Source organism: Paroedura picta, chromosome 2 (genome assembly GCF_049243985.1).
Source record: "Paroedura picta isolate Pp20150507F chromosome 2, Ppicta_v3.0, whole genome shotgun sequence".
NCBI classification, from domain to species: domain Eukaryota; kingdom Metazoa; phylum Chordata; class Lepidosauria; order Squamata; family Gekkonidae; genus Paroedura; species Paroedura picta.
The window spans coordinates 24217331-24244077 of NC_135370.1; the positions used below are offsets into that span (position 1 = coordinate 24217331).

The following is a 26747-nucleotide window of genomic DNA, read 5'->3' on the forward strand; positions in this document are numbered from 1 at the left end:
CGGGAAATATGAAGGGGGCAACTAGGAATGGGCACGAACTAGCTGATAAATCTAAGTTCATGATGAATTCTTGCTGGTTTGCGGTTCGCAAACTAAAGAGTTGCCACGTACTTCCACGAATTTTAAGGCAGTTTGTGAAGAGTAGAAAGCAGGGAAATTTCAGCTGTTTTTCACCGGGAACGGAAAACAGGGGTTCTCCCCACGATAAGCAGCAGGGGTTTAAATGGCTCCGAGCAGAAAGCAGGGTTCACAAACCAAAATTAACTGCAAAAATGTGGTTCATGCTCCTCCCTAGACTTAGCCATCACACAATCTGTTGTTTAAGGATAAAGTTACCTGTTTAAAAAACACAGGCAGCAAAAACTCTCCAAATTTCAGCGATTTCTAAATTATCCACCATCCTGTACAGTTTTCCAGTTTTAAATAGTTTAATGTTGTCTAAATTGTTCATTAATTGCTGCAGTGGGCTTGAGCTGACATGGAAGTAAGTGATAATGTCAACTATTATCACACAGGAACCTATTTAAGCAGCAGTCTGAACCGTGATATTCTCAACATCTCTCTCTCTCTCTCTCTCTGTCTTTGCTTATGCAAAATTGCACAATGGAAGCTGTTGGAACAGTTCTTCCATAAATTCTCAGCTGACTTATGGGAGCCCCAGCAAGGGGCTTTCAGGACAGGTGAGAAGCAAAAGAGGTTTGCAGAGCCTTCCTTGATGGTCTGCCTTCCAAGTACCAACCCCACCTAGTTTCTAAGGTCCAGTGGGATCAGGCTATGCCACACTGTCTTCCCTCCCTGACTCATCTCTAGAAGGCAGATATCTCCACCAGAGGCCATGATTGCCGGGAGGAATAACTGCTTGCCCAGTTCTGTGCATGAATGTGAATGTTTGAGCCACAGGTGTGTTTGTTCACCAGGTAGAGCAGGGGTAGTCAAACTGCGGCCCTCCAGATGTCCATGGACTACAATTCCCATGAGCCCCTGCCAGCATTTATTGGCAGGGTCTCATGGGAATTGTAGTCCATGGACACCTGGAGGGCCGCAGTTTGACTACCCCTGAAGAGTATTTACCCAAAGGGAAGATGACCATCAGTACTCCTCCTCCAGAAGTTCTTTATTGATTTATTTAATTCGTTTATACCTCACCTTACTCCCCAAGGGGGATCTAAAGTGGCTTACAGTCTTTCCTCCCCCATATTATCCTCATAACAACCTTGTGAGGTAGGCTAGACTAAGAGAGTGAAACTGGTCACCCAACAAGCTTTGGTGGCATGGGTGGGGATTCGAACCTAAATCTTCCAGATACTAGTCTGACATTCAACCACTACATCACACTCGCTTTCTGTTATACACAGAGCTTTTTATTACTGTACATACATGCCACTTGTGTATGAATTTAAGAGGGAACTCCCCACCATTTTTTTCTTGATGGCACACTGAAGGAAAAAAGACCCCATGTTCCGTTTGGGAAAATATACTCACTCTCCTCTTGGCTCAGAGTGCCATTTGAGTGTAGAGGTGTGTGCAGAGACTGGCTCTCTCAAAATCAGACAGTGGGGTTTGTAGATCAATAGCACTCCCCTTCCATTGATATAGCAATGTTTGTGTAGGCAAAGTTTGAATATGCTGCTTAAAGAATAATAAGTTTTATTTATGAGGAGAAATAACTATGCGTAGAAAGAGAGATAGGGACCTAACCATCTCGGTGGCTGTTACTCTTCTGTGCAACTGCTGTTCTGGAGGCAAGCAGGGAGGAAGTGTGCTCAAACAAAGAGGACGTCTCCTGTTGAGCCAATTAGGAAACTCTAGGAGATAATTTGAAAACCACCAGGAAGTTCCTATCCTGTCTATGCTAAATGTACATCTCTTCCAATGCCCCCCACAGGACACCCTCTATATCCTGCTGAGTTGCACACATGGCAGATCTTGCCTATCCTAACAGTTTGTAGATGAGGCAAAAGTCACTTTGAAGAAGAAGAGTTGGTTTTTATACTCCCACTTTCCACTGCCCGAAGGAGTCTCAAAGCAGCTTACAATCTCCTTTCCTTCCTTTCCCCACAACAGACACCCTGCGAGGTGGTTGAGGCTGAGAGAGCCCTGATATTACTGCTCTGTGAGAACAGTACTATCAGGACTGTGTCGAGCCCAAGGTCACCCAGCTGGCTGCATGTGGAGGACTGGGGAATCAAACCCAGATCAGAAGCCGCCACTCTTAACCACGACACCATGCTGGCTGGTGGGGGAAAAGCTGCACGGAGGCTTTGTTTTCCTTTCGTCGTCCTTTTCTGCACGCCGTCTGAGAACCAAGCGGTTTCTGCTGAGGAGCAAATGACTAATGAGGTTGGAAAAGGTTTTGGGATCTCAGGCAAAATGTCATCCTGCCTCCTCTAAGAATGGTGACAACATAACCACAACACACAAACCCAGGCCTCCATATTTATTCTCACTTCTCTAAAGCATAACTGCCTACTCAGGGAATAGAGCTGTGCTGAGATGATGGGGACTCGGTTAGTGGGTTGGTGTCTTACTTTTTGTGCCTCGATTCTTTTATCTCTACCTAGTTCTCTAACTCAGGGGTAGTCAACCTGTGGTCCCCCAGATGTCCGTGGACTACAATTCCCATGAGCCCCTGCCAGCAAGTGCTGGCAGGGGCTCATGGGAATTGTAGTCCACGGACATCTGGAGGACCCCAGGTTGACTACCCCTGCTCTAACTTACACATGATCCCGTCATGTCACATCATCATCATAAAACAAGATAAAACCCAAAAAGGACGACATACGGTCTACGCGATTGGCCCTCTGTGGCATAGGCAACCAATAAGGAACTTCCACTCACCCATGGAGGGCCAATGGTGGGTCTGCCCCACCCCCGGCCTCCATCCCCTCCTCCTTCTTGTGGGGAGAAGGGCCAGCCCGCTCTGTTGGCTCACATCCAAAGGTAAACCAAACAGAGAGCAGGGGGCTGGGAGGGAGAGGCTTGACAAGTAGGGGTGAGGCACGGGAGAACCAGGAGAGGCTGTACACAGTTCTTCTTCTTCTTCTTCTTCTTCTTCTTCTTCTCCTCCTCCTTCTCCTCCTCCTCCTCCTCCTCCTCCTCCTCCTCCTCCTCCTTCTCCTCCTCCTTCTTCTTCTTCTCCTCCTCCTCCTCCTCCCCCTCCTCCTTCTTCCTACCTACCTACCTACCTACCTACCGCCCATTGCATTCCTGGGTGCAACGGGCCTTGCTCCTAGTAAACAAATAATGCCGTTTGTTAGCAGGACGCAAAGAATCCCAGCCGCCTGGTTGTCACGGCACTCAGAAATTCTATCATGATGTCAACGTTTTTGTTGTGATTTTTTTCAGAGACTGTCTTGGTGATCCTCAGTGGAAATATTAATTTTATGGTTCTTTTTGTGTCAGGGCTTGATTTGTGGCATGCTGTAAAGCAGTGGTCCCCAACCTTTTTTAGGCTGGGGACCGGCAGGGCATCGGGCCGCGCCCGCAGGGACCGCGCCCGCGCGGGCCACGCCCACGCTTCCGGCCGCGCCCGCGGGCCGCGCCCGGCCGCGCCCACGGGCCGCACCTGCGAGCCGCGCCCGGCCGCGCCCGCAGATCGGGCCGCACCCGCGAGCCGCGCCCGGCCGCGCCCGCGGGCCGCGCCCGCGGATCGGGCCGCGCCGGCGCGGCCTGCACGGGCGCAGCCCGGCCCTCATTCCTTCTCCCCGCCCTCCCGCAGTAAGTAGCTTCCCGGGCCGCAACCTTGCGGCCGGGGAAGTTTTTTACTGCGGGGGGGGGGCGGGGAGAGGGAGCCGCGGCCCGGCGTCATGGCCTTTGCGGCCCGGCGCCGGGCCGCGGCCCGCAGGTTGGGGACCACTGCTGTAAAGTAATGCGCACGCAGTGCTTGTCATTGCTTGAGACACGCTGCAGAAATAAATGTGCATGCAGTGCTTGTCATCACTTGTTGACATGTCAACTTTAATTGTATGCGATTCCAGGGCGGCAGATGTTGATTTTTTTTTTAACCAGTTAGAGGGGATGTTTTTGTGTTAAGCATGGATGAAATGAGGAATTGGAGATGAGAAGTATCCATTAAGATTAGAGTCTGGGTCCTTTTTTTTTTTTCTTGTAGCAATCATCTGTACTCAAACGTTGTTGTCATTGAATTTAAAAAATATGAAATGGGTGAAAAGAGGTTTTGTGATAGCCATAATTACAATACAGTAGAGTACCCCGAAGACTGAAAAAGGAGTCTGACTCCTATTGCTGTGAGGCATCCTGGGCTAATTCTGCACAAGCTGGATAATGCACTTTCAATGCACTTTAGAAATCGATCTTCCTGTCCCGCATCCAGCTGCAAAAGCACACTGGAAGTACATTATCCAACGGTGCAGAATGGGCCCTGGAGTTCAGTCTGTCATTCAGAAGAAAGATGAGTGTGATCAGGGGTCTGGAGACCAAGTCCTACATGGAAAGGCCAAGGGACTTGGGAAGTTCAGCCTGTAGAAGAGAAGGTTTAAAGGAGACATAATTGCTCTATGTCAGTGATCCCCAACCTTTTTATCACCGGGGACCGGTCAATGTTGACAATTTTACTGAGGCCTGGGAGGGGGGTAGTCTTTTACCGAGGGACGTCGCCGCTGCCTGAGCCCCTGCTCCACTTGCTTTCCTGCCGGCGCCCCTGACTTCCCGCTGCCCGCTGGGGGGCTCTGCCAGCAGCAGCTGTGCAGTGCCACACCGAGGGGGAGCTCCATCCATGGTGGCCGCTGGTGAGCACTAATGGTGAGCCAGCAGCAAAGTGCCAGGGCAGCCCCCGAGGCAGCAGCTGGGGAGGAGAACAAGGAGGATCCGCGGCCCGGTACCGACTGATCCACAGACTGGTACCGGGCCCCGGACCAGGGGTTGTGGATAGCTGCTAATCCGCTTCATTCTCATTGAGAAAGCCGGTTGATAAATATAATCCTGATCGTGAGTAAGCCTCCCTCTCTCTCAAAACCCAACACGCTTTTGAAACAAAAGTGGCATCAGAAACCAGCCTGAAAATTGGTGCTCATTTGGTCCTTCTCTTCCTGCTTCCTCAGGGTCCTCTGTCCGCCATGGCCACGGCATTACCCCGAACTCTCGGAGAGCTGCAGCTGTATCGAATCCTCCAGAAAGCCAATCTCCTGTTCTACTTCGATGCCTTTATTCAACAGGGTGGGGATGACGTCCAGCAGTTGTGCGAAGCGGGCGAAGAGGAGTTTCTCGAAATCATGGCCCTCGTCGGCATGGCTAGCAAGCCCCTTCACGTCCGGAGGCTTCAGAAGGCGTTGAGAGACTGGGTCACGAATCCGGGCCTTTTTAACCAGCCTCTGACTTCCTTACCGGTCAGTAGCATTCCAATTTATAAGTTACCGGAAGGTTCTCCCGCCTGGTTGGGAATCTCATGCAATAGTTATGAAAGGAACAGTAACGCGCGCGAGCCTCACTTGAAGATCCCGAAATGCGCTGCGACCACGTGCGTCCAGGGCGTGGGCAAGTCGGATGGCGTGGGCATGTTGCCGCTGCAGAGCGGCAGTGAACAGAGACTGTGGCAGGGGCACCATGCCACCGAGAGCGAACACAGCCTCTCCCCTGCAGAGGTTGGCTCTCCTGCCTCGCCCAAGGAAAACCCGGAGATGTTGGATGCGGCGGCAGCTCTTTCGGTCACCGAGTGCGTCGAGCGCCTCGTCCCCACCCTCCCCAAAAGCGACTTGAATGAAGTGAAGGAGCTGCTGAAGATAAACAAGAAGCTGGCAAAGATGGTGGGCCACATTTTCGAGATGACCGATGAGGATCCTCACAAAGAGGAGGAGATCAGGAAGTACAGCGCCATCTACGGGCGGTTCGACTCGAAGAGAAAAGACGGCAAACATCTCACCCTTCACGAGGTAAGAACGGTGGGGGCGGGGATCCCTTTTCTCCATCCGTGTCCCGTGTTGTTGTTGCCGGAGGTTGGTTTTTCCACTCCTGGCAGATCATCGCTTTCCTAGGCGTTCAGTCAGTACTGCCCACCGTTGACAGGACAATCATCGTCCTCAAGTCAGAAAGCCTTTAACGGACTATTTGTGCCTGTTCGGTTTTCAGAACATAATCTGATATGTGAATCACCACGTTTTTCTTCCCAGAGAGCAAGTTACATAAGCTAAATAGCAGTCAAAATGAGATGTTTGGAGTCACCTTCTTTGACCAAATCTTTTCAGTTCTTTCTTGTGAAGACCGGTTTCTTCATTTCCTGGTGGGTTGATCTTTGTGTGGATTGGCCAAAGGTCCCAGCAGGCGTCAGGGTACCCTGGGGTGGGGCAGCTTTTCGGACCTGGGTTTTCTGGCAGTGGCTGGGCTCATTGATGCACACACTGTGCAGAGCCCCTGGTGAAAGTGCTTCCGGTGGCTGCCAATGTAGGCAGTGAAAGGGATTGCAAGCAGAAGGTGGGAAGAATGCAGGTGAGTGGGAAGAAATCTACGAGTGCAGGTGTGTCTCATACGGAGGACAAGCAGTTCCTTTGGAGCTCCAAGAACAGGGCAGAGAGGCCGAGGCCTTCCTAAGAACATGAGAAGAGCCCAGCTGATCAGATCAGAGGTCCATCTAGTCCAGCATCCTGTCTCACAAAGGGGCCAACCAGTTCCTCATATCAGCCAACAACAGAGCACAGAGGACGAGGCCTTCTAGTCCAGCATCCTCTCTCACATAGGGACCAGCCAGTTCCTTGGGATGGCCAACAATAGGGCAGAAGAGTCAAGACCTTCCCTTGATGTTGGCTCCTGGCTTTAGGATTCAGTGGATTTGTGTCTCTGAATGTGGAGGTCTCTAATGTCACCATGGTTAGTAACCATTGATAGACTTATCCTCCATGACTTTATCTATAAGAGATACTTCACAAATATTTGTATAGAAATATTCTGCACTGTGCAATACAATATGTTCTGAATAGAAATATTCTGCCCTATACAATACAAAATATACTATATATCATATCATTATCATATCATATATACTAATATAAAATACATAACCAAGTTGATATAACAGGGATGCAGACTGATTGGGCAATCTATGTTGGCAATGGGACAAAAACCCTTGATCTTGATTTAGTCCAGGGGGACATATTGTCTTGAGCTTTGTTATCAATTGCCTTCTTTCCTTTCACAAGCCGTAAAGCTGTTGAGGTCCATCTGACCCATATCGCTGAACGAGAATTTCTTCCTTTGGTAATTTTGGGAAACATGCAAGAAGAATGGGGGGAATAGACAGCAACAGTTGCATACCACTGAACCTGCTTAAACATGTCAGAAGTGATGAATGCATTCTCAGGTCTGTGTGGGGCTGTGGCCCAGTTTGGTTGTAAACAAGTGTGTTTGGATTAATTTCAAATGGTAAAGCCCAGCTGATCACTTTTCTTTCTGTTTAAGGCTTGTGTTTTCCCTGTTCCTCCCCATGCAGCCAGATGGGTGACCTTGGGCCAGTCACAGTTGTCTTAGGGCTGTTCTCATAGAGCAGTTCTGTTAGAGCTCTCTCAGTCCCATCTACCTCACAGTTGTGGGAAGAGGAGGGGAAGGCAATTGTGAGCTGCTTTGAAACTCCTTCGGGTAGTGAGAAGCATGGTATAAAAACCAGTTCTTCTTTAAAAAGCTGTGTCGATAAGCCTTTTCAAAGGAATTACCAACCTTGCATCATATGTAGGTTTGACTCATAGGAATTGAACTGGTTGAAAGAGGGCATTTAGTCCTTGCATAAGGATTCTTGGATTGCTATTGAAGCTTCAGGAGGGTAGGCAGAAGGGTGTAGCTCAGTTGTATTGAATCTCGGAAGCTAAACTGGGTTGTTACTTGGATGGGAGACTACCAAGGAAGGTTCTGTAGAAGAAGGCAATAGTAAACCACCTCTGCTTCTCAGATCTCAGAAGCTAAACAGGGTCAGTACTTGGATGGGAGCCTACCAAGGAAGGCTCTGCAGAGGAAGGCAATAGGAAACCACCACTGCTTCTCAGATATCAGAAGCTAAACAGGGTCAGTACTTGGGTGAGAGGCCACCAAGGAAAGCTCTGGAGAGGAAGGCAATGGGAAACCACCTCTGCTTCTCACTGGTTTTGAAAGCCCCTGGCTGGAGTCACCCTAAGTCACCTGTGAATTTATGGCACTTTCCATGCACACCTCTATTTATTTTATGTATTGGATTTATTGGATTTTTATACCACCTTCCCATACGGCTCAGGGCGGTTAACATGAAAGATCATTGGCTATTACATAAAACATTGTAGGCAAAAGTCACAATCATAACATAACTCATCAACAGCAATTCCAACAGTGATTCCAAAGTTAATAGAATATTACAACAGGTTAGATTGAACAGCAACTTTAACAAGAACAACAGTTTTAACAAAAACCTTTAGGGAGGTCAGATTGGTTCAGGTCATGGGGGGGAGTCTTGAGGGGGGCAGTGGATGTTGTTGGGTTGGTCAGTCTCAAGCGAATGCCTGGTGGAGGAGCTCCCTTTACAGGCCCTGCAGAATTGGGGGAGTTCAGGCAGGGCCCTGATCCCTTCGTGAAGCTTGTTCCACCAGGTGGGGGTCAGGACAGAGAAAGCTCTGGTCCTTGTTGAGGCCCAACATTCTTCTTTGGGGCCAGGGATCACCAGCCAGTTGGCGGTGTTGGAGTGTAGGGCTCTTTTGGGGGAATAGGCAGAGAGACCATCTCTCAGGGCCCAGACCTTGTATAGCCTTGAAGGTAATTACGAAAACATTGTATCTTCGCGTCACTGAATTTCTAAACAGCAGTATGGTCAGCTTTTCAGGGACACTGGTTTTTGCAGAGTTCACAGAGTTTTGCAGAGAGCCAGCTTGGTGTAGTGGTTAGGAACGCGGACTTCTAATCTGGTGAGCCGGGTTTGATTCCATGCAACCAGCTGGGTGACCTTGGGCTCGCCACAGCACTGATAAAGCTGTTCTGACCAAGCAGGTATATAAGGGCTCTCTCAGCCTCACCCACCCTACAGGGTGTCTGTTGTGGGGAGAGGAAAGGGAAGGCAATTGTAAGCCACTTTTATATTCGTTCTGGTAGAGAAAAGTGGCCTATAAGAACCAACTCTTCTTCTACCTCACAGGGTGTCTGTTGTGAGGAGAGGAAAGGGAAGGCGACTGTAAGCTGCTTTGAGACTCCTTTGGGTAGAGAAAAGCGGCATATACGAATCAATTCTTCTTCTTCTTCTTCTTCTTCTTCTTCTTCTTCTTCTTCTTCTTCTTCTTCTTCTTCTTCTTCTTGTTTTGCAGGAAAAGTAGGTTTGGAATTTAGGCTGAGTGTTATATTTGACCATGGGTATTTAAGTTAGTTAAAATTCTCTGTACAAAAAAAAGGCATGACTGTTTGTAGCTTACGGTTTACTTCATTAGATGCTGAAGTGGAACCAACAAAACCAAGTTCCCCAGGCAATCACATGAGTCTTGGGAGGAGTCACTGGCTGGAGCCTTGAAATGTTGCCCCTTTATAAAACCTTATAGTGAGAGAAGAATTCCCATCCCTTGGTTGAGATCTGGAATACAGTTACATTTTCGGATTGGTGCTTTTTCTTCCATTTCATGCTATGTTGTGGTACCTGCCAGCCCATTCTTCGGACTCCAGTGGCCCCCACCCAGGGAGAGGGGGCCTTCTAAGGGAGGGATGTGAAAAGGCACCCTTGCCAAGGCGGCAGTGGTAATTGGTGAATGAATGAACTAAGACTATAAGAAGAGCCCTGCTGGATCAGACCAGTGGTCCATTTTGTGCAGCATCCTATCTCACACAGTGACCAACCAGTTCCTCTGGATGCCCAACAACACTACCTAGAGGCCAAGGCTTGATGTAGCCTCCTGGCTCTGGGATTTGTGCCTCTGACTGTGGAGTTTCCCCCTTAGTCGCCATGGCTAGTAGCCATTCATAGATTTATCCTCCATGAATCTATCTGTAAGAACATAGGAAGGTCCCTGCTGGATCAGAACAGTGGTCCATGCAGTCCAGGATCCTGTCTCCCACAGGGGCCAACCAATTCCTCTGGACAGGCAACAACTGGGCACAGAGGCCTGAGGCCTTCCCCTGATGTTGCCTCAGGGCTCTGGGATTCAGAAGATTAGTACTTCTCACCATAAAACACATTTTTGGTATTAGAAATAGAAATGATTTGCCACTTGCAACACTTACATTATTGATTATAGGATTATTCATGCTTATCTAGGTTTCTCTGCGACTTCTCTCCTTGTTCAGATGCACCATAGTCAGCCAAGAAGGGGTTGACAGATTCCCAGCATTTTTACAACAAAACATTTTTTTAATTTATATCTTTCCTAAACAGGGTACTAAACCATACAGTTCATGGTGTTTTAATTTCTGACGCAGCTGGTCTCCCCGGTAGGCTTGATTGTGTTCTTACCTTGCCTTTGAATGGAGGGGCTCAGTTAATCTATGAATCGAATGAATTTTCATCAGATATCGTTCTAGTTTGAGCTGGCTTTGGTAGCATGTAAAACACAAGAAGACTTGCCTTATGTGTGTTGCTATTGTTTTAAGGGGGGGGTTATGGGGAAACTGTTGTGGTTTTAATTGTTAGTTATTTTTAATTGTTAGAGGTGGGATATAAATCCAATAAATAAATAAATAAACAAACGAAACAAATAAATAAAATATATTGCAGGAAGCAGGATCAAACCACTTGATCTGGCCCTACAATATGTTTGCAAATGGGATGAAGCTCACATTAAGGAGATACAGGGTTTGGCAAAGGCCAAGAAGGAAAAATAAGCAGTGTACATATTTGGGAGGAATATCTTTTTCCTCCCCCCCCCCCCTTAAACAAAATCCACCGCCCAACACACATTTTTGTATGTTATTCAAAGCTATTAGTGATATTAACACCCAGTATTATGAACTAATCCTGACTACGGGGGACGTGATTGAGGTTTATAAAATTATGCATGGGGCGGAGAGAGTAAACAGAGAAGTTTTTCTCCTCCTGAAAGACTAGAAATCGAAAGCAGGGCGGACAGAAGGAAAGACTGCTTGACACAGAGAGTGATTCAAAGGTGGAATTCGCTGCCAGAGGTTGCAGTGATGGCCATGGGAATAAACTGTTTCAAAGGGTGGTTAGATAGATTCATGGAGGATAATTCTTATCAGTGGCTGCTAGCCAGGGTGGCTGAAGGGGACTGCCACATTCAGAAGCACTAAACCTCTGGATCCCTCAGTCAGAAGGCAACATAGGGGAAGGCCTCGGCCTCTGTGCCCTGTTGTCCCTCCAGAGGAGCTGGTCGGCCACTGAGTGAGGAAGGATGCTGGACTAGATCAGCCACTGGTCTGATCCAGCAGGGCTCTTCTCATGTTCTTAGGAAGGCCTTGGCCTCTCTGCCCTGTTGTTGGCCCTCCAGAGGAACTGGTTGACCCCTGTGTGAGGCAGGAGGCTGGACTGGATGGACCACTGGTCTGATCCAGCAGGGCTCTTCGGAGATTCTTATGAAGGCCTCTGCCTCTCTCTCCTGAGGAGCTGGTTGGCCAATTTGTGAGACAGGATGCTGGACTAGATGGGCCACTGGTCTGATCCAGCAGGGCTCTTCTCATGTTCTTAGGAAGGCCTTGGCCTCTCTGCCCTGTTGTTGGCCCTCCAGAGGAACTGGTTGACCCCTGTGTGAGGCAGGAGGCTGGACTGGATGGACCACTGGTCTGATCCAGCAGGGCTCTTCGGAGATTCTTATGAAGGCCTCTGCCTCTCTCTCCTGAGGAGCTGGTTGGCCAATTTGTGAGACAGGATGCTGGACTAGATGGGCCACTGGTCTGATCCAGCAGGGCTCTTCTCATGTTCTTAGGAAGGCCTTGGCCTCTCTGCCCTGTTGTTGGCCCTCCAGAGGAACTGGTTGACCCCTGTGTGAGGCAGGAGGCTGGACTGGATGGACCACTGGTCTGATCCAGCAGGGCTCTTCGGAGATTCTTATGAAGGCCTCTGCCTCTCTCTCCTGAGGAGCTGGTTGGCCAATTTGTGAGACAGGATGCTGGACTAGATGGGCCACTGGTCTGATCCAGCAGGGCTCTTCTGATGTTCTTAGAAAGGCCTCGGTCTCTCTGCTCTGTTGCTGGCCCTCCAGAGGGACTGGTTAGCCCCTGTGTGAGACAGGATGCTGGACTAGATGTATCACTGGTCTGATTCTTCAGGGCTCTTCTGATGTACCTAGGAAGGCCTCGGCCTCTCTGCCCAGTTGCTGGCCCTCCAGAGGAACTGGTTGGCCACTGTGTGAGACAGGAGGCTGGACTAGATGGGCCACTGGTCTGATCAAGCAGGGCTCTTCGGAGATTCTTACGAAGGCCTCTGCCTCTCTCTCCTGAGGAGCTGGTTGGTCACTGTGTGAGAGAGGATGCTGGCACTAGTTGGCCATTGTCCCCATGGTGTTCCATTGGGGTGCAGATTCCCGCAGATGGTTCAGGATAGGGGAACAGCGGAGCAATAAGCCTGAGTATCAGGCACATATGATTATCTCGCTACCTCCTCCGATTGCAATTGCTGGGTGACAAAGCTTTCTCTGTATTTTTTTCAAACATTGGTACCTGGTGTATTGGAACAAATAGATCCCCACGAGGCTTGTAATACATAACAGAAATATCAGTAAAATGCAAACAAAAACACCAAAAAAAGAGAACCACAAAAGCCGGTAGATGTAAATGTAAACTTTAGAAAACTAAGAAACCATTTTTAGAGCGGATACTACCAGGTGAAAAATGTACATTTTGGCAGCCTTCCTAAAAGCTGCCAAGAACAGAACAGAATGAACTTTTTTGGGGGGGGAAGCCATTCCCTTAATTTTTTTTGCTGGAGGGGTCCTATCAAGTTATTGCTGACTTACTGAGGTCTTGATGGGACTTTCAGGGCAATAGGTGTTCAGAGGTGGTTTGTCATTGCCTTTCTCTGCTTAGGTTCCCTGGACTTGGTAGTTTCCCATCCAAGCACTAACCCTGCTTAGCCTCCCAGATCTGGCAAGATCGGTCTATCCTGGTCCATCCAGGTCAAGCAAGAGATGTTCAGAGGTGGTTTGCTATAGCCACATCGTGACCTTGGACTTCCTTGGTGGTCTCCCATCCGACTTCTAACCAGGGCTGACCCTGCTTAGCTTCTGACCTCTGATGCGATTGAGTAGCTGGAGCCAACCAGGTCAGAGTCTGATCTCGGTCCCACCACCAAAAAGGCAGCGTCTTGCATTCCCACCAAGTAACAGAATGTCATATTGAACCAAGCCTTGTTTCGCAGTTTTCTTGCCAGATCTCTCTAGGGCCGATTCCGCACACGTAGGATAATGCACTTTCAGTGTGCTTTTGCAGCTGGATTTTCACGTGCAGAACATGAAAATCTGCTTCTTACGTGCATTGAAAGTACATCGACCATTGTATGCAGAATGGACCTAGAATAAGTGTTTGGAACAGTGGGATTTTGTGCGCAACGAACACAGTCTGTCATCAAATAGTAAAAAGTAGCCTCTTTCGACATCATCTATGACCAGAAGCTACCCATTTTCAGAAACTAAGAGACTAACTATACATTATGTCTCCCTATCCCATCCCCCCAGATCCTCCCTGACATTTCCATGATGCACCTGCAAGTTCCCTGCTGATAGGCCAACTCCAAAAAGTGCTGAGCTCAACTGATAGAAGGACCTGAGATGAGATTTTCCCTAGCCTGAATGCTTGCATATAGACAAGAGTTTGGCGGTATTATTTGGTCTGTTGCTGTTGGTGTGGAGCAGAACAGACAGCTTCAAATCCAGAAGTCCCTTGGGGGTCAACAGAGCCAGATATCTGACAAAGGCCCATTATGCACGGCCGCCGAAACGGAGATTTCGGGTCACATGGAAAACGCGGAGGGGGAAGACGCGAAGCATACCGGTTATGCACGGGACGGGGCACGACGGCGGCAAAACCCAGAGTAACCGATTATGCACGTGGCGATCCCGGCACCGCTGCTGGTTGCGCCCCGGTCACCCGGAAGCTGCTCTCTCTTCCGCGTTTTGCTAATGCGGCTTTTTCGGCGGCATGCACCGAAGCTGTGGCCGGTTGCAGCCGGCACCGTGCATTATCCGTGATTTTAGTTGCCGCAATTCCACCCTGAATGTGCGTTATTCCCCCTGTGCATTATGGCTCAAAGGGAGTTTGGGTTCCCCAAAGTTCATACTCACACACAATCTTCTTGCTCTCAAAAGGGCTTACCGGCCTTGAATCTCCCTGCATTATGTGCTACTGTATTTCTGTGGTCGGAGGAAAAGCGGGGCAGAAGTTCGCAAGATGTGTTGCAAGAAGGATTTTCTCTAAAAGGAAAATCAAGTCACATGTCTGCTTTTCTCGAGATGGTTAAGAACACTTCCACCACAGCTGGCTTCACGGGTTTTTTTGAAATGGTGACCCCGAGGGGGGTTAGTGAGAGTGCGCACATATGGCTGTATTTGGATGTTGTGGCACAGTTTACTAATTTAACAGAATTAACTTTTTCTTTCTATTCCCGGTGACATGATGGTAGTTCATAGTCTGAGGAAGAGTGCTTGCACTCGAAAGCTCACGCCTTGAATGAATCGTTGTTGGTCTTAAAGGTGCTACTGGACCCTGATTTTATGGAGCAGCAGTTAGCTGATAAATGTACAGGGCCAGCGGGGAAAAGAGGAGGAGGGAGACTGGCGTATAGACTGGGAGACAACTGGGCTGTCTTGTACGTGCCACTCTGAGGGAGGAATATCTCGTGGCCTCCGGAAGAAAGGGACAAGGGGAACAGTCAAAGAGCCAGGAGCCAGGAGTCTGTAATCTGGGTCACCTGAGCCAATTACTCAGCCTGGCTTACCTCGCAGGGTTGTTGCTAGTGGGGGAAGGGCAGGGGGAGTCTGGTATGCCTCTTTGAGACCGTCAGATATAGGATGGGGGAAGAGAGGAATCAAAGAATGAGAGATGGTTCATAGCTGTGCTTAGCTGCTGAGGTTGGGTATGGGATTTTTTTGGGTTTTTTTGCCGAAAATCCACCTTATTTACTTGTAAAAATGATGACTCATTTCCCAAAAGTGCTATATATACAAAAAGTCACCAATTTGTATGGAAATATAAGGTACTCTTTTATGGTATCTCTTGGGGGGGGGGATCTAGCATATATGATTAAATAAATTTATTGGGGCTTTTGTGGGTTCCCCAGTAAATCATTTGCTTTCACTGCTGGGAATCCATTGCTTTTGTTTGTATTTTAATAATATTATTACATCGGGTTTTTCTGTGTTCTTTATGAAGTTTATATTTCCTGTATTACGGTTTGTGGTCTGGGCTGACAAAGCGATATTTCTGTCAGATCTGTCCCTCGTAACGGATGACTTCAACATCCTTGATCTACAGCATTAGTTTTGTACCATAGACATTCACAACACGTTTCCAAGGACGGTTTCAATGTGAATAGTTGAGGAAGTAATTAATATTCTAAAATGGGTTCAGTAATACATGATTAAAGGGTTCAGTGTTTTCATTGTTTTGAAGTTTGACTTACAATATACAGTATTTGCTAGCGTATAAGACTACTTTTCCCCCCTGAAAAACATGCCTCCAAGTGGGGGGGGGGTCGTCCTATACGCCGGGTGCACTTCAGTTGGGATAGACATAGTGGCCCATAGTACTGTAATGTAATGTAACAAACTCTATATTTTGAGTGGAAATGTTGGGGGGTCGTCTTATACGCCCAGTCGTCTTATACGCCGGCAAATACGGTACATATATGCTGCTAGGCCTGTTCATATGGTGTAACTGTCCAGATTTTGTTTTCAGATTTCAAGTTTCATCCCCCCCCCTTCCTGGCCTCTCAGATGACACAAATTAAGATACGTGTGCTAAAGTACCATTGAGTGCTACAAGGTGAAGTTCTCTCTTATCTGTTTCACTATATATTTCTGGTAAGGAGGAGGAGGAGCATGTCTCATGGCTTAAGTGCCACTCAGCGCTGAACACCCACTCAGGGCGGCTGTCCCGCCCCTGAGTGCCTCTTCCTCCAACCGGCTTGCCTGTCTGTCCAGCGGCCAGCCAATCGCCTTCCATCCTCCACCCCTGACCACCCCCTCCTCCTTCCACCACGCCTTCTTCCACTCCTACTCTCTGAGGCTCGGCGGCTGCAGATCCCTGCTGCGTGAGAGCTGCCCCTTCCAGTGAGTTCCATAACAGCTGCCTGCAGCCTTTCCAGGTCCTGGGGAAGTGCGATTCCCTAGGACTGGAAACTATTACAGAAAAGGTAAAGGTGGGCTACTTTGAAGCATAGAGACAGCCAGTAGGTGTTTTTTAAAGCTCTATGTAGCTTTGTCTCCTTTGAAAAGTTAATGCGAATATTATTTTTGCATCTTTCATCCATGCCCCGGGATGAACAAGGGAAATGGCTTTTAAGATGTTTTTCTTGATGTTCCTTTTTGAAGATTTGATTGCAAAGATCTAGATTTGACATCTCCTACTATTCAATGCTTTTAAGCTTCTCTGCAATGTTTAGAACAGCTGTGCTATTCTTTGTTAAGCACAGTGCATTTAAAAACAATGTCTGTCCATGCTTAGAAAGAAGGTAAAATAAACTGGCTAATTATTTAGTAGTGGTGAAAATAACGCCTTATATGAAAAGTAGATCCATTTTTTAATTTGAGGAGGGATGAAGAGTTTATTATTAAGACAGGAAACAAAGTTAGTATGAGGAGCAATTTAAAATAGTATATATGTAGCAAATATATTACAATGCAAAAGCAGAATAAGAACAAAATATGAATATAAATGTATAAAGAATCTGAATAATTTTTATTTTATATTACCTTTTATTATGAAATGTAATATATTCTTTATAGATGCTGATATATTAAGGGTTATAATTAATATATAAAATGATGCAATGTGTAATATAGACTATGTAACCATGATGAAAATTAAAAATATAATGGTAAAATAGACTAGGGCTGATTCTGCACATACTTTGTTTTTTCCGTTGTCGATCCTGCTGGATTCAGATTGATTTGAACCCAAGTATTCCTTCTTCCTATTCCCCTCCCCCCTGAATTGAAACATAAAGTGGTCTGCACTTGATTGGGGAAGCTTAGAGTGGGGAGGGGAGCCAAGTGCAGCAGGAGGCTCTTTCTTTTCCTGAACAGGGGTGGGGGGAGAGGATTGTAGACAGCAGCCTCACAGAGAATGAGGAGGGGGAATAAATCCAAGAGGCAAATCACTACTGAGAGAAGTGTGAGCTTCTGGAGATTTCAAAATAAATCTTGGGAGGGAAATCTTCCAACTGGGAACCAGGAAGTCTTTGAACTGATGCCCTGGCCAATCAGGGATGACTGCTTTGCTACATGAGCATTGCAGGCATGGACAGGAAATTAATCCGCAAAATGCAGAACATCTATACTTATACTGGGTACATCTATACAAATATAGCGACTTATATCCTCTCCTCGATATTGCGGGGGAAAGGCATGGTCACCACAGATCAATCATGGATGTTGTAGAGGGAAAATTTATAGCGCCCCAAATCAAAATGGAAATTGAATACAGTCCAGAGGGGAGGGGTTTATTTGAGCTGGGAGAGGATAAAAAGCAAATTGCTGACTCAACCTAGTTGTAATATTTAGAAGTGAAAATGTCTAACATAAGAACTATTGTAAAGATGATGTTAGGGAGGAAAAAATATATCTGTTCTATATACTCTGCGATGTATATTAACTTTTGAGGCGTATGATTTGTCGTAGAACCCCATTTCTCTTTCTGTATCTCTTTTACACTTCTGTTTTCTTAAAATAAAAAAACATATTTATTAAAAAATAAATAACCATTGTTTCTAAACCACTGCCTGTTTCTGGTTAGTGACTCCAGCTTAGCACTATCTTGTTTTAGAGGGAATCTTCGTGTAAAGATAATTTAGAACAGTACACATTTTTTGAACACACATTTTCATCCTTTCACTTTAAATGTTTGTGATGGTGACTCTGGAGTGTCCCATTGTCAAATGCCTTGGGGCACAAAAATTCCCTGCATGCATTTTGACTGCAGAAAAAGAAGAAAATAAACAGTGTAATGGCTTCTCAGTAAAGTATGTTAATCCATCAAATGATTGTATTCACAATATTCAGCTAATTGGAAGAGTACAGGCAAAATGGGGTCTGTATATTCGAGAATATTGCTATTCTTAAGTGGCTAAGCCCTATGATAATGAAGCATAATATTAGCCTCTAATACAGTGGTTCTCAACCTTCCTAATGCCAAGACCCTTTAATGCAGTTCCTCATGTTGTGGCGACCCCCAACCATAAAATGATACAAGTGTTCTTTTACAGAAATTAAACCAAAACTGACCAATGGCATGAAGATCCATTGTTCATGATTGTATATAAATTTGTTTTTTCCCCGGGGTTTCCCAGTTCAGCTCTGCCTCTTGTCCCACCATGTCGATCTCGCTCTTTTCTGCTGCTCCAGACAGACGAATGCTCTGTCTTGATCTACCCTGCAAGGCTGTTGTGTGGATGGCGCCCCCCCTGCCAAGCTGCTTGCTCTGCTGTGACCCCTGAGAAAGGGTCGTTCAACCCCCAAAGGGGTCCTGACCCCCAAGTTGAGAAACACTGCTCTACTATGTCTCCAGACACACAAATATAAATCATATAATTCAATATTAGTTTAAAGGTAGGGATTTCCACTGTTTGTTACACCCATTCTTGCAGCCGTTGAGATCTTTGACCCTCCAGGGTTGATACTGGCAACGGGAACGAAACCTCTCTTGTCTTCTGTTTTTAGCTCACTGTTAATGAAGCAGCTGCCCAGTTGTGTGTGAAGGACAACGCCTTGTTGACCCGGCGGGATGAGCTCTTTGCGCTGGCGCGGCAAATCTCACGAGAAGTGACGTACAAGTACACTTACCGGACAACCAAGTAAGCATCATGGTTTTAGCAGCCTCATTGTTCCACTGCGGAGTGTTAGAAATGACTTCTCGCTTTTGCTCTTTGGCTTTCAGAAGTCTGCTTTGTACGTAGACCTAAAGCGCTCAGAAGTGTTACAGGGAAGCAAAACTCTTTGTGCTTTGCCTGTAAAACAACTTTTGTTATGACTGTAAATATGTGCAATTCACATAACTGGTTTGCCTGTTTTCTTGAGTCGGAACAATTGAGACACTCACGTTTATTTAAAATATTTATAAGCTGCCTTTCCCACGGAGCCCATTGTGGCTTACAGCAGTGGTCCCCAACCTGTGGGCCGCGGCCCGGTGCCGGGCCGTGAAGACCATGGCACCGGGCCGCGGCTCCCTCTCCCTCTCCCCGCCCCCCAACCCCGCAGTAAAAAACTTCCCAGGCCGCAAGCTTGCGGCCTGGAAAGCTTCTTACTGCGGGAGTCCGGGAAGTGGGAATCAGGGTCGCGCCCGCGCACTGCACATGCGCGATTTCGGCCGTGCATGCGCAGGGCGCGGGCGCGGCCCGTGCATGCGCAATGCGTGGGCGGGGCAGTTGCCCTGCCGGTCCCCAGCTTCAGAAAGGTTGGGGACCACTGGCTTACAGCATAGATAAAACCTACAAAATAAAATACACTAAGAATGTAAAACCTGAAATTTGAAATCGCAGCTCAGGACTGCTAATAAACGTAACCACGTGTCATTCTAAATAAAGCTGCCTCCTAAAAATAGAAAGTGAGGGGGCCAGGCTCACCTCGCATGGGAGTTTGTTCCAGAATTGTGGGGCTGCGACTGAAAAGGCTCTGTCTTGTGTACCCACTAAATGTTTGGATAGTCAGGAGGGCTGTGATTTTCATTCCTGGATAGGAACATGTAAGTCACATTGTATACATATTAGGAAGTATACATATATACATATACATATATACATACATATAAGTATACATATTAGGAACACTCATGCTTTTGAAACTATTACAACCAAGATTTAAACAAGCAATTTGGTGTGTTAATCTCGGATTTTTCAAAATATTTTTCCTGAACGGTAACCATAAATGGATTTAAAATCTATGCGTATTTCTTTTCATCTCCTAGGTCTAAATGTGGAGAAAGGGATGAGCTGTCTCCAAAGAGAATTAAGCTAGAGGTATTGTATTTTAGCTTCTTTTTACTATTCAAATGCAGTTTCAAAAATTGACTAGTGTTATATCTGTTAAAGCATCGTTTAAAGAATGGTGGGCACGCCCCCAAACACGCACCTCCTCTTAAAATATCATGCATCCAGGATTAAAAATAATTCAGAGAGTCCAACAACAGGATCATTAGAAGGGAAGGAAAAGTTTATTTGACTAAGAAGCTTATAACAAAGAGTCTTGGGACACTCTAAAGACAAATTAAGTGTGTCATGGTGTAAGATTCTATGAACACTAATCGTTCCATTGGTCCATGGAAGTCGGTCTCGTCTATTCAGACTGGAAGCAACTCTCCAGACTTACCCATCTCCTGCCACCTGATCCTTTCAATTGGAGGTGGTGGGGATTGAACCTGGGACCTTCTGCACACCATACAGATGCTCTACCGCTGAGCCATGGTCCCTCCGCAAAAGCAGTCCATCAATCCCTCGAGGTCAATATTGTCTAGCAACAGCACTCCAGCATCTCAGACATGAAGGTCTTTCTCATTCCCTACTGCCTGGTCCTTTTTAGCTGGAGATGCTGGGGATTGAGCCTAGGACCTTCTGCAGGCCAAGCAGGTACTCTGCCAAAGAGCCCCTCTCCATGGTTCTCCAGGGTCTCAGACATGAAGGTCTTTCTCATTCCCTACTGCCTGGTCCTGTTTTTACTGGAGATGCCCGGCATTAGATCTGGGACCTTCTGCATGCCGAGCAGAGGCTCTGCACCCGGGCCACGGCCCCTCACAGATAGAAGTAGAACTCTGCCCGATGATTAGACATTTGGGCTACAGCTGATATAACGTGCGACCAATTCTGGGAAACGAAATTAGTCAAGTGTTGTATCTGATCTCTTTGCCGATCAAGTGTCTGTTACTGAAAAATAAATTAATGCCATGTTACTAAGCGTGGATTCCAGTACGGTTTTCTGGTCTTTCAGTGGTTTTGCTTTGAGGAATCTGGCTCATCGTTTTAATTTTTTGCACGTCTCGTTAAATTAAACGCTTGCTTAGGTGGAAGTCCCGCTCCTCTCAGAGCAGCATGGGACCCTAACACAGACTATTTTGTTTGCTGCGTGGGTGAAATGAGCTCCCTCTTTTCAGACAATGCCAAGGACTGTGTTCCTTTGTTCAGATCTTCCTAAGCACATGCAGCAACACGCAGAAAGCTCTCTTGGGAGAGTTCTTTCCTGTCTGGTGGAACTTTGAGCCGTTAGGCAATCGTGTTCTGGTATTCGGACCATTCTTGTTTCGTCTTGACTTCAGAGAGGATGAGTGAAAACAGCAAGCGCGCGGGGAACTCTGCTGGGTGGTGGTGGAAAGGGGTTGTCAGGCCGCAGCCCAGGGGACACGTGGGAAGGGCTGTGGCTCAGTGGCAGAGCATTGGCTTTGCAAGCATTAGGTCCCAAGTTCAATCCTTGGTGGAAAAGGCTGTGGCAGGAGGTGATGGGTCATTCCCGGCCCCAGGGAAGCACGTCTGGCCTCAACTAGGGCCAGGGCCTTTTTGGTCCTGGCCCCTACCTGGTGGAATGAGCTCCCGGAGGAGCTGCGGGCCCTGCGGGAGCTTCTGGAGTTCCGCAGGGCCTGCAAAATGGAGCTCTTCCACCAGGACTGTGGTTGAGGCTGGTGCACTAAGGAAGATCTGTATGACCCCCCTTCCAGGATAGACCTGTGTATATGGCGGCCACGGGTTCCATCTGCCCCCTCTTCCCTCCTCCCTCTAGGAGATTGTATTCGAGGGAATGAGATTATATTGGTATGGAATTGTTTTTTCCCGCTGTATCTTATCTCAACTTTTTTTGATTTGTGTTTTACGTCTGGGGTTTTAAGGGGTGTTTTATTGGTGGATTTTATGCAGGCCGTTGTAACCCGCCACGAGCCATTTGGGAGTGGCGGGTAAGAAACTGAAGTAATAAATAATAATAATAATAATAATAATAATAATAATAATAATAATAATAATAATAATAATAAGACCTCAGCCTGAGAACCCTGGAGAGCCGCTGCCAGTCTTAAGTAGATGAGACTAACTTTGATAGACCAAATTCAACTTTACATTCCGGGGCCTCTGGGCATCTCCATTCAGTAAATGTATTCATTGAATTTACCTTATAATAATCGTATATCTTTTTATTGCCTTTTATACCTTTTATACAACATTCTCCTCTGTTTTATCCCAACAACAACCCTGCGGAGTAAATTAGAACAAGAGGGTGGATGACCGAGGGGCATCCAGCAAACTCCCATGGCAAGAACAGGGATCCAAACTCGAATCACCCGGATCCTAGTCCCAACCATCCTGGGAGGCCCCTTGTCTCAGCTTTGCACTCAGCGGCAGTTTTGAAATTAATAATTTAAAATATACGCAATTTTTACTCCTGTCGATATTAAAAGAGTGTTTTTGCAGCCTTCCGGTGCAGCCGTCAAAACGATGGTTTGTGATTGATGACCTAATTTTGACGAATGCCGATCAGACGTGGAAAGTGGGCAGGCAGCTGCCAAATTTGCCATATTTTTTCCTCTGCGTTGGGGGAGTCCAACCTGTGACGCAGCTGGGCAGTCATTCTTTCGCTGCGGAGATGAATTCCCTTCTGCTGGCATCAGTTTCCAGTGGGGTTAGCATTTTAATACACAGTCTGTTCTTAAAATCGTTTCAGCGTGCAGCTTCGTTTTCTTGGGGGACTTTGATGTGGTCAATTAATTGTTCTTCATACCTGCCTAGAGATCTTGCATGTGTACGTGCGTGTGTGTGTATGTGTGTGTGTGACAATGCTGAGTTAAAAATGTCTTTAAATAAAGTAAAGTCTGGAAAATTCTCTGTGGCCTGGGTAAAAAGGAGGGGGGGGGACTTTTTAATGGTTTTGTTGCTTTATGCTGTTTCAGAAAGATTAGGGCAGGACGTAATACTTGGTGTAGTGGTTAGGAGTGCGGACTTCTAATCTGGCAAGCCGGGTTTGATTCCCCGCTCCTCCTCCACATGCAGCCAGCTGGGTGACCTTGGGCTCACCATGGCACTGATAGAGCTGTTCTGACTGAGCACTGATATCAGGGCTCTCTCAGCCTCACCCACCCCACAGGGTGTCTTTTGTGGGGAGAGGAAAGGGAAGGCGACTGTAAGCCGCTTTGAGCCTCCTTCGGGTAGAGAAAAGCGGCCTATAAGAACCAACTCTTCTTCTTCTTCAGTAATATCAGGGCTCTCTCAGCCTCCCCTCCCTCACAGGGTGTCTCTTGTGGGGAGAGGAAAGGGAAGGCGATTGGAAGCCGCTTTGAGACTCCTTCGGGTAGAGAAAAGTGGCATATAAGAACCAACTCTTCTTCTTCAAGTTGTGGTAGCTCTAGTGGAATCAGCATTTTTTGTGCTAGCACAGTCAGGTTGCCAAAGATCCGGAAAATAAATAAAAATCATTTAAAATATCTGTAAAACGTTCAGATCTCCACACGCGTGTTATCTTAAAGACAGCAACAACTCTGATCTGTTTCTGGGATCCCCAGTTTGCATTTGCCATCCCTGTACTTGCAAGTTTGATCAGCCTCAAGTAGGTCGCTACAAGAGATGTGGACTTGGTGCGGTAGAGCCCAGTATTGTTGGATCTCAGAAGCTAAGCCAGGTCGGCACTGGGACGGGAGACCACCGAAGAAGACCCCACAGAGGAAGGCAATGTCAAACAGCCTCTGTGCACATGCCTCTCCTTAAAATCCCTCTGGAGGTGACCGAAGTTGGCTGCAACAGCACGGCCTTTGCACACGCACATTGCTACAGAATGTTGACCCCAACGTTTTTTGACCTACTGGTATTTTTCCATAGCTTTTAATTATTTGTGCATGTCGAAATAGGTCCAAATGCAGACACTTCCCCCCCCCAAATACCTCCTGCACCATTCTCCCTCTCAGACAGAGGACATCTTGGCGGGTGCTTCCCACCATATAGTGAGGGAGGCAGGACAAAGCTTCACTCATTTGCCCCTCCTGCATTTTCTCCTCACAGCAACCCTGTGAGATAGGCTAGGCTTGACAGTAGGAGCCTCCCAGGGAGCTTCCATGGGGCTTCAAATCTGAGTTTACCTAGATTCTTTAACCACTACACCCCACTGGCTCTCAAAGAAAATAAGAACACAAGAGAAGCCATGTTGGATCAGGCCAGTGGCCCATCCAGTCCAGCACTCTGTGTCACACAGTGCCAAAACCCAGGGGCCATCAGTGTGGCCAGTACTCCAGAAGCCCTCCTGCTGTTACCGCAAGCACTTAAGGATACAGAGTATCCCTGCCTCAAAGTGTTCCATCTATACCTTATGGCAGATAGCCACTGATTGACATCTGCTCCAGATGTTTATCAGTCCCCCCTTGAAGCAGTCTATGCTTGTAGCCACCACTACATCCTGCAGCTGTGAATTCCACATGTGAATTGCTTTTTGGGTGAAAAGCCAGTTTGGTATAGTGGTTAAGAGCAGTGGCCCCTAATATGGAGAATGGGGTTTGATTCCCCACTCCTCCTCCACAAGGTGTTAGCTGGGTGATCTTGGGCCAGTCCCAGTTCTCTCAGAGCTCTCTCATCTCCACTCACACAGTGCTTGTTGTGGAGAGAGGAAGGGAAGGACGATTGTAAGCTACTCTGAGACTCCTTTGGTAGTTAAAAGCGGGGTTCAAAAGCTTCTTTAGTCTGTCTGGAGTTCTGGCCCCACAGGTGGACTGAAGCCTTGCTGGTCATTAATTTTTGGGAGTGCCCACGAGTTCTTGTATCCCAAGCATGATTTTGTAAGCCTCTGTCATGTCACCCCTCACTCGCTGTTTCTCTAGGTTGAAGAGTCCTGGCCCATTTAACCTTTCTTCTTAGAGAAGGTGCTCCATCCCCTCAATCATTTTCAGTTGCCCTTTTCTGTTTCCCCCCACCCCCAATGCTATAATGCCTCTTTTGAGGTGCGGTGACCAGAACTGTATGCAATATTCTAAATCATAGAATAATAGAGTTGGAAGGGACCTCTTGGGTCATCTAGTCCAACCCCAGCACTATGCAGGACACTCACATCCCAAACGCTCATCTACTGTAACCTGCCACCCATTTGCCTTCACAGAATCAGCCTCTTCGTCAGATGGCTATCTAGCCTCTGTTTAAAATTTTCCAAAGATGGAGAACCCACCACCTCCCGAGAAAGCCTGTTCCACTGAGAAACCGCTCGAACTGTCAGGAACTTCTTCCGGATGTTTAGATGGAATTTCTTTTGAATTAATTTCATCCCATTCATTCCTGTTCTGTCCCTCTGGGGCAAGAGAGAACAATTCTGCTCCGTCCTCCATATGTCACTCTTTTAAATACTTGAAGATGTTTATCAGATCCCCTCTCAGTCGTCTCTTCTCTAGGCTAAACAGACCAAGCTCCCCCAACCTTTCTTCATGTGTCTTGGTCTCCAAACCCCTCACCATCTTTGTTGCCCTCCTCTGGACATGTTCCAGTTTGTCAACATCCCTCTTCAACTGGGGTGCCCAAAACTGAACACAGTACTCCAAGTGAGCCCGTACCAGAGCAGAGTAAAGCGGTACCATCACCTCCCGTGATCTGGACACGATACTTTGTTTGATACAGCCCCAAATCCCATTTGCCTTTTTAGCCACTGAGTCACACTGCTGACTCATGTTCAATGTATGGTCTACTAAGACTCCTAGATCCTTTTCGCACATGCTACTGCCAAGATAAGTCTCCCCCATCTTATATGGGTGGATTTGGTTTTTCCTACTTAAATGCAGAACTTTACATTTGAACTTCATTTTATTCAGTTTAGCTCACTTCTCGAGCCTATCAAGATCATCCTGAATTCTATTGCTGTCTTCAGTTGTGTTTGCTACCCCTCCCAGTTTAGTATCATCTGCAAATTTAACAAGTATCCCCTCTAATCCCTCATCTAAATCATTTATGAGTATGTTGAACAACACAGGCCCCAGGACAGATCCTTGGGGTACTCCACTTGTCACTCTTTTCCAAGAAGATGCTGAACCATTAACAAGTACCCTCTGGGTGCGATTTGTCAACCAGTTATTGATCCATGTGAGAGAATTAGGATCCATACCGGATTTTACCAACTTGTGAACAAGAACATCATGTGGAAGCTTTAATGAAATCCAGATAAACTATGTCCATGGCATTCCCCTGATCCAGTAAGGCAGTCACTTTCTCAAATAAAGAGATAAGGTTGGTCTGACATGACTTGTTCTTGCGAAACCCATGCTGAGTCTTAGAAATCACAGCTCTCAGTTCCAGCTGCTCAAGGACCGAGTGTTTGATTATTTATTCCAAAATTTTGCCAGCTACAGTTGTCAAGCTGATGGGTCGATAAGTACCCGGAGCCTCCTTTTTCCCTTTCTTGAAGATGGGGACAACATTTGCCCGCCTCCAGTCGTCTGGCATCTCACCTGTTCTCCAAGAAGTGTCAAAAATAATGGACAGAGGTTCAGAGATGACATCTGCAAGTTCTTTTAGTACTCTTGGATGCAGTTCATTTGGCCCAGAAGACTTTGTTTTATTTAAAGAAACTAGGTGTTTGTGGACTGTTCCAACTGCGATCCTAGGCCACCATTCCCGTCCAGCGTGTTGGGTTACGTTTTTGCCACATTGATCACTATTTCTCTCATATGGCCCATTTTGCATGGCCGCCGAACCGGCAATTTCGGGT

The 26747-nt window shown here is 47.0% G+C and overlaps 1 protein-coding gene across 2 annotated transcripts in view; it reads left to right on the top strand.

Moving 5' to 3' along the window:
* NAB1 (NGFI-A binding protein 1) overlaps positions 1-26747 on the top strand; it is a 61792-nt gene that overhangs the window by 13166 nt on the left and 21879 nt on the right. For both annotated transcript variants that reach the window (XM_077319482.1, XM_077319483.1), the window contains exons 2-4: positions 5061-5888; positions 18768-18901; positions 20011-20062. In XM_077319482.1, the coding sequence (XP_077175597.1) occupies positions 5076-5888; positions 18768-18901; positions 20011-20062 (999 nt within the window). In that variant the 5' untranslated portion in view covers positions 5061-5075. The remainder of the gene's footprint in view (positions 1-5060; positions 5889-18767; positions 18902-20010; positions 20063-26747) is intronic.